At 39.9% G+C, this 12,618-nt stretch overlaps 1 protein-coding gene across 1 annotated transcript in view; it reads left to right on the top strand.

Moving 5' to 3' along the window:
• The window catches only part of ADAM10 (ADAM metallopeptidase domain 10), a 161,328-nt gene that overhangs the window by 130,091 nt on the left and 18,619 nt on the right, over window positions 1-12,618 (top strand). Inside the window, exons 6-9 of the mRNA XM_018559924.1 lie at window positions 255-407; window positions 4,866-4,958; window positions 8,750-8,933; window positions 11,682-11,845. Coding sequence (XP_018415426.1) covers window positions 255-407; window positions 4,866-4,958; window positions 8,750-8,933; window positions 11,682-11,845 — 594 coding nt within the window. The remainder of the gene's footprint in view (window positions 1-254; window positions 408-4,865; window positions 4,959-8,749; window positions 8,934-11,681; window positions 11,846-12,618) is intronic.

The raw sequence follows: 12,618 nt of genomic DNA, 5'->3' as shown, positions 1-12,618 counted from the left end.
TGGCTTGGTGTGTTGGGGTGATATTAAGAATAATTGGCACCGCATCGCACTATTGTGTGTTATTATGCTTTGCAGTATCCCCCACACAAGTTACTGCACAGCAACTTATCAGTTTTAAACATGGTTTTCTAAGTTTTAGATGAATGAATTGTAGTTATTTTTCATTCTAGAAACTATTCCGTTTTTTTTTTTTTTTTTTTATGGTTTAGTGCTATTCTATGTAACATACCTTCTTGTTCTCACCAACATCTTAGGAACATATGGACGAACATGAAGAGATTGGTCCTGTCATCCTTAGGAAGAAGCGAGCAGCTCAGGCAGAGAAAAATACTTGTCAGCTCTACATTCAGACCGATCACCTATTTTTCAAGCGGTATGGAGAAACCAGAGAAGCCGTGATAGCCCAGGTAACTCATAAGAATACAGATTAATCAAATTGTTGCCAAAATGATAAGTGTTGGATGCAACTGAAGCATTAATGCACCTCTGTAGGAGACCGTTTAGAATATTACTGTTTTACTTGTCATGGGATTTGTATTTTGTTCACCATTCTTGTGATACACACACATTTACTAGTCGGTAAGACCACTGCTGCTTCATAGGTCAGCTCACTGGAAGGGGGTGATTCTTGTTCACTATCCAATGAGGAGGCTGTAAATGGAGAGGTGACTTTGTCGAACCATGAAAATGAATGCTTAATCAGGAAATGCATGTGTTACCAGTCGGTATTTGCAGTGTGGGAAATTTGTGCAAGTCAGCCAGTTGGTAAGTGAGGTCTGTTCATTACCGCACCCTACAGTGATTTCGCTCTGTTCCCTGAAGGTGTTAATAAATGGAGTGTAGGCTGCAACGCATTTGGCTGCAGGCAACGGCGGGAGCAGTTCGGCAACGCATTTATTTTAACTGATGCCATTTTTCCCTAGCTAGTTTTTCTCTTCCTCTTGCTGCAGCAAAATAAAACTGCCCAGAAATCTATTGACCATCTGGGTGTGCCTCTGCCTACAGTGACTGGTCACAGACAGCTTAACCCTTTCTGCTTTGCAGCAACAGTCATGAGTATCTTTGAGAGCTACACTTCACCACCTGGTAGATCACAAGTGCAAGGGTAGTTGGTCAGCGGTCCATACGGGCCCAGACTCTTTAACGTCTCATTGAAGTCTTGTATTATTTCCCTTAGGGGGCATCATTCAGATAGCCCAGACCGCTTTTCCCAATCTGACTCGCATCCCTCCTCTGAGACCTCCTAAGCACCCTCCAGAATGGATTTTACAAGCCACTGTCTGAATTTATGGGTAAATGTGCAGCCCTTTTGGAGACCATGCGCTACAAACAAGCTCCCACATGTAGTCCATTTCTGAGTCTTCTCTACCTGCTTCTGCCTTACTTGAAGGAGAGGAGGGAAAAAGTGCTTTCTCATATTCTGAGGACTCAAAATAGGAGGAATCCCAATGCGCTGATATTTCTTCCAAGTGTTAAGTGTCTTTTATATTTGTTACAGGTTTCCCATTCACATTGGCTGAAATATTTTTTGACTGCGAAAGTGGAAGCACACTTTTTGGTATCCTTATCAACGTAGTTGGCACGTGGTTTTATCCTGCAAGGAGCCCCTTGTGCTACACAGGGATAAGGTTGTTTTGAGGCTCAAAGCCTTCTTACTTCTCAAGGTGGTCTTGTCCTTCCACCTTACCCAGAACATTGTGCTTCTCGCTTTGTGTCCTGCCCTTAAACATTCTAGGATTTTTTTTCCAGCTGTTAGTCTATTATTCCACTACAGCTTTTTTCAGACAGTCGGATATTTGACATTCCTCTAATGGTCTCAATAGGCGACACTCTGGCTCCCACTACACTATTTCTAGGTTGATTAGGTGTCTCATCATTCAAACCTACGGTTCAACCTTTTCCTGTCAAAGCACATTCTACCAGATCATTTAGTGCTTCATTGTCTTTTCAGTATCTGTTTCCCAGATTTGCAAGATGACCCGTTTAAAGTGGACCTTTACCCATATCTTTAAAATAACAACAAACACACTTTTAGAAATGTTTAGTAATGACGACCTATAAACAAATACTTCTAGATAATTACCGGCTTTGTATTCTTTGCATACCTTATTTCTCTTTTCTTCCCCGTCTACTGACAGTGGCCGTGTTTACTAAGGGCAGATTACTAGCTCTCCTTTTACTTCCTGGATTTCTGGCACATGTGACTAGGAAATGTGACCATGCACATAAATGCCTTTCCCTGAGATTTAATAATATACCAGGTGAAATTTCCCAGCAATGCTCTGCTGCTGACAAGGCAATCCCAGTATGCATTGCGTTGGCAAACTGGAGTCATTTTGCCCTTTCAAAGCAGGAAGTGAATGCTCTGCAAGTGTAAGTATTTCATAATCACAGCATTTTACACCTGACATGTCTGTTATCATTAATCATCATACCTGGAGGGATGCATTGGTAGAAGCAGAGACGGAAGCCACCAGCTGCCGATGCAGCGCGCGCACACAAAAACCACAGTCAGTGTTGGGACCCGGGAACTTGGCAACAGATGTCGTACACATAGTATATTTTTTAGGTTCTGTTTTTACGTTTTGTGCCTCATTTGTCTCATGTTCCCATGATCTGGCTTTCTACACCTAAAGCATATTTTCATCTCTAACCCTTAATATTTCCAAGCACTTTTTCATCCAGCAAAAGCCTAGGCCTCCTGAGGCATCTTTACTGTAATGGACTGTAGGCTCAATCCAGTGACTTTTCGCTGGTAATTTATTTTGAAAAGTGTGAATTTCTCTTCCTGTTCTTCCTGCTTTAACATTTTCTTTCTTCATTCTATGTGTTGATATCAAGGGATAAATTTAGTATGTCTTATTAGAAATGGCCCTGCCACACAAGAGAAATTTCTCATGACTATTTAGGATTGGAAATCCTTAGAGTAAAAGTCTTATAAAATAATACTTTTATGCTTCATCATTGCGCTTAAAGCTAAATTGGAAGTGACAGCCATAAAGGAAGGATGTATCTTGTAAACGAACACGACACGTTAAGTCATGTTCACCATGATGGATCCTCTGTTCACATTTTGTGTTTTTTTTGGCTGTTTTTATTTCTGGGGGTTTACAGTATAACAAGTTACATGAGCAACAGATGCCTTGCTAGAACCTAAATTAAAATGATTATTGGTTGTCGCACATCAGAGATCGGTGATAAGAGACTGCTTGTTTCACACACAGCATTTTTGTGCATTTGTACGCGCGTTAGCAGCATGCTGTTATATGCGCGTTGTGCACATTTGTATGCACGTTTTAACATGCGTACATGAAGATGCGCGTTTTGATTGGCAGCTCATAAACCATTGTGGAAGAACACGCGTATAAACGTGCAAAAATGCTCACAAAAATGTGCAAGATGCTTTTGGGCATTTCCAAGGAAGTCTATGGAGAAGAAAAGTGCTTTTAACTGCCCGAAGAAGCTCCTGTATCTTTTCAGGTGTCTGCCGTTTTCCTGCTAGGTGTTTTTCTGCTCAGGTGTGAACTGGGGCCATTGAAAATCATGTGATTTTCTTGTGTTGGGCAGTTAAAAGCGCTTTTCGAACTGCTCAACAACACATAGGTGTAAACCAGGGCTTAGTGAGTGGCTGTTCGGTACACCTGGTTAATAGAGGGCATATGTTTAAATTATCACTAATTACAACAGTGGTATTTAAAAGTGCATCTCTATAACCTCCTAGCACATGGAAACTGGAAGAAGATGGCCTACAATAGAAGGACATGCAGTTTATTGTCAGCTGAGAACAGGATTTTTAAAGATTGGATACATTTTATCTGGGAGATGTATTCTTTCTATTTGTCACAAGGACATGATGGGTAATCCATAATTTTATACTTGTCATCAAAAAGGAGGTGAGGTGAAATCTTCCAATGCTGTTTTAAGAGAATTTCTTCTCATTTCCTGTTGTGTCTTTAGAGCAGTAACTGAACCCAAAAAATAAAATTATCATCTCTACAGTGCAGTTTAGAAAAATAAATAGGTTTCTTTAAATGTATATAAGTGGGCATTTTCTTCCCAAATACATTTACATATAAATCCTATTTAGTCATTGGCACTTTACTCAGTTTTGATTTACAGTACATTTAGAGTCACATAAACATACACAGCATCACATATACTGAAAACTGGTTTACCTACCTCTACATTTATGGACTGAGGGCTTGTTCACACCATGTCCGGATCATGTCCAGACCAGAACAGTTTGTTCCCGGACCAAAAAAGCATCCCAATGTATCCCTGTGGTATTCTGGGCTCTGTTCACACCAGCACAGTTGGTCCGGGACTAGACAAAAAAAATACTGATTGTCTCATTTTGTCTGGTCTGGAATGCACTGGAACACATGGAAACGCATCAAAAATACATGCAAATGCACTGGACCGCACCTGAAAAAGACCAACTTAAGCTAAAAAAAAACCAAACAGCTCTGGAATGCGGCAAAATGCAATGCGTTAGAGATCTGGTCCAGAAAATGGTGTGAACCTAGCCTGAATCGGAAAGGAGCCTCCACTGTAAAAGCATCAAAAACACACATGAAGTCAGTGTTGTTGGTGTCACTGAGCTAAACTGAACCCAGTACTGCAGGCAGCAATACTTTCAAAAATCTTCAGTTTTATAGTTCCTCTTCTGCTTCTCAATTAAGCAGGATATACAACTTCTGCATGGTAACTGTAATGGATGGTAGAATGTTAAGAATCTGATTTTTGTTTCCTTTTCAGATTTAAATGCATGTATTTTTACCTAAATATTTTGTTGATTTTAGCAGGAAGCATGATCTGTCCCAAAAAGCAGTGTGTAAAACTTGTAACTTTTTTGTGTTTAATAGATATCCAGCCATGTAAAAGCCATTGACACCATCTATCAGTCAACTGATTTTATGGGAATTCGAAACATTAGCTTCATGGTGAAGCGCATTCGGGTGAGTATTAAACATTTTTAAAGCATTAAAGTTTGTCATTTCGACCTTTCAGTAACTTTACAAGTCTGCATGTATAGTAACCTGATATGCCACAACACGAGGGGAGGTTGGGGGCCTCTTATAGACTTTAGATCTTCAGCCAGTCCAGTATAAAATGGTGGGATGCAGTCTGAGCATATGATGAAAAAAATGCATTACCCCCCTCCTGCTTCCTGAACATCTTTTAACCATCAAGGCTGCCTACCAAATGGAGAGGCTCACTGGTTCTAGCTAGCTCCGTTTTTTAAACAGCCCCGATGCTGACGTCGTCAGTCACGAAGGGGTTAAAAAAAAAAAAAAAATCTGGATGTATTCCTAAATGCACAGAATATTACAGGATATTGAGTTATTATAGGTATATTAAGAATCAGAGCTTGTTGATCCAGGGAATATCCGATTGCCTTATGGGATCAGGAAGGATTTTTCCCCCCCTGTTGGAGCAAATTGAACCATGCTTTTATAGGGTTTTTTTTTTGCCTTCCTCTGGTTCAACAGTGGGTAATTGTGGCCATAGCATTTTAGTTTAGGCTTTTCTTTTTTTTTTTTATCTCTATAGGTTGAACTCTATGGACATGTGTCTTATTTCAACCTGACTATCTATGTAACTAGGGGGGTAGGGACGTGGTTGAATTTTTACAGAAAGTCAAAATTTGCACAGAATTTCAGCTGCTTGCATCTCTGAATTCACTGATTTTCCTGAAGATAACCTTAACTTATACATTAATCATCATTTGTGTAGTTTTGGATTGCTTGGATAAATGACAGAAGGCCTACGTCTGCGGCAGAACCAACATGTAAACAGACTGTTTACATGTTCATACTGCGCTATAACCTTTCTTGTGAAAGTGACCTCAGATGGGTCCTTAATGAGAACCTGTCACCTGTACTGTGCTATCACTTAGGGGGCTTATCATGGCAGGTATTGCCGCACACGCCAAAGTGAAAACAATAATTCTAGGCCTATTGTTCACTGTTGAGTTTAAGCTGGTGGGCTGCAAAGGCTTTTAAATTTTTTTTTTTTTTTTTTTATACAAGATATCTATTTTAAAATATCTATTTTAAAGAACAGCAGCAGTTAATAAGTCTTAATTACAGTTTTCTCTGTGCTGTCCTATCTCCGCGTTATTAGCTCACCAAAAACTGGGATGAGAGCATAGTGGTACCTTTTTGGTTCAACACTTCCGGTGCTGTATTTCTGACCTATACTATTTTATTACTGAAACTAGTTGCTATATATGGCGGTCCCCATAGACTTCCTTGGCAGTGACTAAATCTGTTTATAGAACAGCAGGGAGAGGAAAATGAGTATATGGGACTAATGGTGCTGCTTGTCTTCCATCTTAAGTTTAGGAATTACCACATTATATTCACTGCTCGCTGTTCTTTCCATATCTATTTTGTAGAGATAGAGCTCCTTTAAATAAGTTTCATATTCCATGGACTACAGGAGGAGTGTGAACAGTCTAAACATTTATTTATGGAAATTTTTTTTTTTTTTTTTCGTTTATTAACTGACAAGTTATCAGAACAAGGATACAATCATGAATATACGGGCACAGGTTACAGATGCAACTACCACGACACATGTGGTTACTGTTCTTTACATACAGTTCCAGTAGGAGCATTGCATGGATACAAAACTGTTCGGTTATCAAACATAACATGTTACGTAGATCTAGTAAGAGCATCTGGTGAGCTTATATTAAAGATAAATTCTGCAGTCGGTACAAATTTGCGTTGTGATAAGCATTACTGTACTAACTCGAGGAATGCAGAACATCTAATTAATGCTATAGTGTAGAAGTCCTGCTATGGGAAGTAGTGGCTCAGCCTCATCCAAGGCGAGAGTGCTGGGAGTGAAAGTAGATATGAGCAAGGATAGAGCAGAGTGAGCTGTAGGGAATAGTAGACACAGGGTGAAGGAAAGGTGAGAAAGATGGGTAGGGTCCTGGGTCGCTGCCTGCGTCCCCGCCCAAAGACGGTCTCGCCACCTCTGGCGGCAGAGAAGTTAGTCATGCCGGGGGAGGTCCCCTCAATTAGTATGATTCAGGAAGGCCAACACGGCCCCTGGGTGTGCGGCTTCAGCATCAATCTGACACAAGGTCTGCATATTTGGTGGAGTGTTGGAAGTAGATCCATGCTCACCAGGTTGCCAAGAACCTCCCTTCGTTGTTTCTAAGGGAAGCTGTCAGGTCTTCCAGGACATACACCTCTCGTACCTTAGAGAGCCATAACGAGATGGTGGGCGGGCTCCTTTGTTTCCACAACAAGGGAATAGTGGCTCTAGCAGCGCCTAATAGTGGCATGTGAGTGAGTTTCGGTATTTTGAGAGTGGGGAGGCTGACGTGTAGCAGAGACGGCGCCGGTTTATCTCTGAGGTCCGTCAGTCAGGTCCTGGATGACAGATAGCACTTGGTACCAGAAGGGTTTCAAATACGGACAGGACCAGAAGGTATGTAGCATCGTGCCACTGTCACCAGTCTAGAGAACCGAGCAGTGTCCGCTCCCGGCGCAAAGTCGGGATCTCCTATCACCGGCGTCAGTGGCGAGGGGGCTGGAGCCAGTGTGGGGTGCTTGAGCATCGCCTGGCAAGTCGGATTGTGGTGGAAATCAAAGGGTGGTCCCGTACTGCCAGCAGGATGGGGGACGAGATCCAGGGGAGCCCTTCCAGAGGGTACTGACAGGACGCTCTGTATAGGGATAAACAGAGCTTGTCGTTTCGGTGGACGTGCCAATCCAATACCCTGTTCAGGTGAACAGCTTTGTGGTATAATTGGAAGTCCGGCAGGCCCACCCCCCCCTCTATCCCGGGAGGGAGTCAGGGTTTTCCTGCTGATCCTCGGATGTTTGTCCGCCCAGACAAAGCTCACCGCTGCCCTATGGAGTCGTTGGAAAAAGCTTGAGGGGAGAAATATTGGCAATGCCTGGAACAGGTAGAGAACCCTAGGCAAGATATTATGGAAATTATTTTAGTTTTTTTTCTATAAGTGCTTTTTTTATAGAATATATATGTTTTTAGTCATGCTTGCCTTTCACAGTAACTCTTTATTGTGGTAAAAACATTAATTTATTTTAGAGGATGAACAGTAAAAGAATCACATCCCTAGTTTGGAATACTAATACAGACATCTTGAGCCTAATTACCCATTGAAAATGGTTTCCAATAGCTTACAGAGAGATCAGATGTGCGAGATTGAACTTGTAGATTTATTAATACAGGGAGCGCTGATGGATTCAGAGGCCTAGTAAGTGATTATTTAGTTATGCTGTGTTAGACAACCTAACACCATAAATGCTGGTTTCACATAACATATTTGTTGCTTAATTTTCACAACTTAAAAATTATGGCATAGAAGACTGTTATCGTTCTCAAACTTTAGTGCTTCTACAGCACATAATTATGAAAATATCAGTCATGTAAAAACTCTGCGACATAAGGTAGCACATGGTCCATTGAACCAATATCATTCACCATATGGTCGTAGTAATGCAGCTTGAGGCTGTATTGCTCTGTATTACATGATCAGCAAACAGAAAAAAAGACCGAGTATTGTGCAGGCAAGGGCTGATGACATTCATTTTTGTGTGTAGCTCTAGAAAAAATTATATAGAGAACTCCCACTGCTACCTAGATTGTCTAGCTGTGTGATGTAGTGAAGCAACCAGTAGGCTTTCCAGTAAGTTGAGCTGTAAGTGGAGAAATGCGTTAGCGGAAAAGACTATAAAATTGTACGATATTTCTTTTTTTCCAGATCAACACTACAGCTGATGAGAAAGATCCTTCAAATCCTTTTCGCTTTCCCAATATTGGCGTGGAGAAGTTTCTGGAGCTAAATTCTGAACAGAACCATGATGATTACTGTTTGGCTTATGTGTTTACAGACAGAGATTTTGATGACGGTGTCCTTGGGCTTGCTTGGGTTGGAGCCCCTTCAGGTACTCAATGTTAATGATTTGCATGTATGGTAAAAGTGTAAATTTACTGACAAAGGCAAGAAATCACTGACGGGTACATGACCCGGTGACTGGATACCTAACTCTAGTGACCATTTTAACTGCTGCATGGATCTAATAAGCAGCTATTGCTAGGTTTTGATGATTGCGAAAAAGGAGAGTCCGCTAGTTACTAAGTTTAAGGGTTCACACACTTTTTACGTCAGTGATCTTAAATGTTTAGACCATAATCAGTATATGGTGGCGTTTGTTTAATAAGGTGGTCTTTAATATGTATTGGATGAGGATCAGACCTTTTTTAGAAGCTGTTCATTCAGAAAAATTGGAAAATTCCTAAGGCCTTTTGCAAAACTTGTTTGGAAGTGATTTATTTGTAATAAACAAATGTAGATGGAAAGTCCATAGCCATTTCTCAAGGGATTGACTTTTGAAGTGTCTGTGTAATGGCCTTTGGGCTTGTATCAATGGTATCAGTTTAAAATGTTTGATTTGCTTCTGAGGTCATTCAGAATTCATTGACTGATGCAATCGACCTGCAATTGACCATCCCCTGACCTGTATTGTACCTGCTTATATGTGGGTTTTGATTTTCCATAGACTTGTATGGAAATGCAAAAGCCACTTCTTACAAAGAAAAGCCTGTTAACACAGACTCCTAAAATAGTGGGCCAATGAAAAGCACACATGTATGCAGCTATAATTCTCTAACTGCTTGTCCTGCTTGGGAGCCATAGAGTAACCATCTTGGCAGCCCAGCTTGGATTTTATTGGTGTTTCTAGGCACTCTGATATCGGGGCGAAAGGATCAATTTAACAAGTTCTTATCCAAAGAAAACCAGCAAGAGAAAAACTATAACATTCATAATGTGATGCTGTTAATTTCTTTCTTCCAGCCCAGGCCAATATAAAGTAAATGCGCCAGACACATTCTTATGGTGCACCTTTGCTAAATATACTTTTGAGAAGTTTTGCTTTTATCATCTACTGGTTTAAAACGTTTTATATGGAATAATGATCAAGCATTAATTTGTTTACTGAAAAAATGAAGGTTACAGTTATTTTCACTCCAACAGAGAGAATTGATTACATTTATTGATGACCAGCAGGTGGTAATCCATCTATTCAGTCATCCTCTTAACCCTTTTCAGGTTACCTGGCTGCTTTTTTGCCTTTCCGCCAAAAATCAACCCATTTTACTTTACCTGTGATAGGTGACGTATCAGCTGGGTAGTCTGAGCTAAATGATATATCCTGTTCGTTCAGATAAATCCTGTAGCCACAAAAGACTAAAGTGTAGTTTGAAATGACTTTATTTGCTCTGGTAGTAAACTTGAATTGTCAGACACTTTGCAGCACAGTCTCCTAAATCCTCCTAAATAGATTTCCGGGACAAAAGTGAGAGGTTTATTAACTTGCAGCACTTTATTCCCTGTTGTGGTCTGATAATCAAATTTACTTCTCACAGTAAGAACGATAAAAAGACAGCAAGTTGTCATAGGGCAAAATCATTCCTCAAATTGTGCTGCTTACATATTTCTTGATCTATTAGAAGTAAAAATGAGATGCCTGCAGGTACCGCTTCACAGCAGGGAGTGGATGGAATTGCTGTTTTTGAGTTTGTAGGCACATAGGTCCCTGCTGTGAGAAGGTTCATGAACAATGAAAATTCTTTTTCAACTACTTGCTTTCACCAGAGAAAGCACAGCCTGTTACAGTATGGTACCGTCATGTGCCTCTGCAATGCCAGATAAATGACCTCTTTTTACATCTGCCTTTCAATGCCTGATGTCACTTTTCAGAAGCTGTGAATTTAAACATGTATCACACTTTAATATTTGCAGCATCATGCAGACATCTGTGGTTTTGTTTACAAAAAAAAGCTATTTCCAGAAATGATCACCTGTTTAGATTTGCAGTTTATTTCTGTTTGCTATTTCACACCATAAATTGAAATTTAATGTTTACAATATGGCACCAAGTAGCAGAGCATACCTTGCATTTAAAGGGACCCTAATACATGTGGTATCTTATGTACAACATTCGTTGATGCAATTTATAGAGAAGTGTAAAAGTTGTATTTCTTTAAAAGGAATAGTAGTATTCAATGGACCATGTGGTAGTATTCTGCTACTGATGGTTGCGATCTTTACACTAGTCAACCTGATGGACAAAAGTAGTCAGATTTTCTTAATTCTTCCCAAAACTGTGAAATAAAAATAGGTTACACTTGGCTACACAGCAAATGCTAAATGTTTGAATAAAAATGTCCTGAAGTATGGAGACAAAGTGTGGCGTAAATACTTGAGCTCTTGCTTTTAGACATTACTACTAGTTTTTTGTAGTCACTGTATCAGCAGTAACTACATATAGTATATCATAACTTTTATACGGACCTGCAAAGCATGGCGCAAAACGTAGTGCAGTAAAAGCATTTGGTAAAGTAAAAATATACACAAAGGTGCTTAGTAAGAGGGCGTACGAAAACCCCTCTTGCCCTACAGCTGGCTGTCCAGAATTTAGAAGGGAAACATTTGAGCACCATGATAGTCTTAAAAATCTAGCTCCGCTTCCTATTGCTATGATGTCCTTGGTAAGCAGGAACGTGTTTCAATCAAGGCACCAAGAACTCATTCTGTTATGCTCTCTATTAAAACTACAAGCCACTCTTGTATAATACGTTTTATAAATGAATTTGCTGCAATGTGTTATTGTACTGTTTTCTACTTTCAGGCAGTTCTGGTGGAATATGCGAAAAGAGCAAACTCTATTCTGATGGCAAGAAGAAGTCCCTGAACACCGGAATCATCACTGTACAAAATTATGGCTCCCATGTTCCTCCCAAAGTCTCTCATATCACATTTGCTCATGAAGTTGGCCATAACTTTGGTTCTCCAGTATGTGTTTTGTTGCTTTATATATATAATATATATTCTTCTAGGTTGGAAAATTTGATGCAACATCCAATAAATGTTGGAGGCATTGTACATGGAATATATATATATAATAACTAGTTTTGTAATGTAACCTAATAAACCAGAAGTAGGCGAGGCAACCTCAACTCCAGAGACATGACTCGCATGATGGGATTTGTAATTTCACCACAGCTGGAGTGTCGAGAAAGCTTACCCCTGCAATGAACTAATCAAAAATAGTATTATCTATTTTTTTTAATTTGATTTATTTTAAATGATTGGGCTGTGGAATATATTTCAGAAGCAGTAGATTTTGGACAATGGACCCCAGAGCACGCTGGGGTCTAATTGTAATGGTTTTCACCCAAGATTCTCACAACCATTTCTCTTCACTCAGGATTTTCTAATTTATTCAGTTGGAAAAATGTGGGAATTTTGGGTGAAAACATTTTATAAATGGACCCTTTAAACTATACATGTCATTAAGAGAGATATGAAGGCAGACATTGCTTACATTCTGAAAATATTACTTGCCTGGCAATGTCTGAATTAAAGATCTCTAACCAGCATGCAGCAAGTGAAGTCTACTTCGCATACTTGTTTCACTTCAGTAGATTAGAAGACAGCAGAGTGCCAACATGACATCTTATCAGCTAACATTGTCAGAAAGTTCTGCAATGGTAGCCCAGTATTTCTTTCGTCTCCCTTCATGGGACCTAATCTCAATCAGAAATATATATATATATATTTATATA

The sequence above is a fragment of the Nanorana parkeri genome, unplaced genomic scaffold (genome assembly GCF_000935625.1).
Source record: "Nanorana parkeri isolate BGI_ZX_2015 unplaced genomic scaffold, ASM93562v1 scaffold422, whole genome shotgun sequence".
Lineage (NCBI taxonomy): Eukaryota > Metazoa > Chordata > Amphibia > Anura > Dicroglossidae > Nanorana > Nanorana parkeri.
Note: the sequence above shows the minus strand (reverse complement) of the source record. Positions and strands in the feature narration are given on the sequence as shown.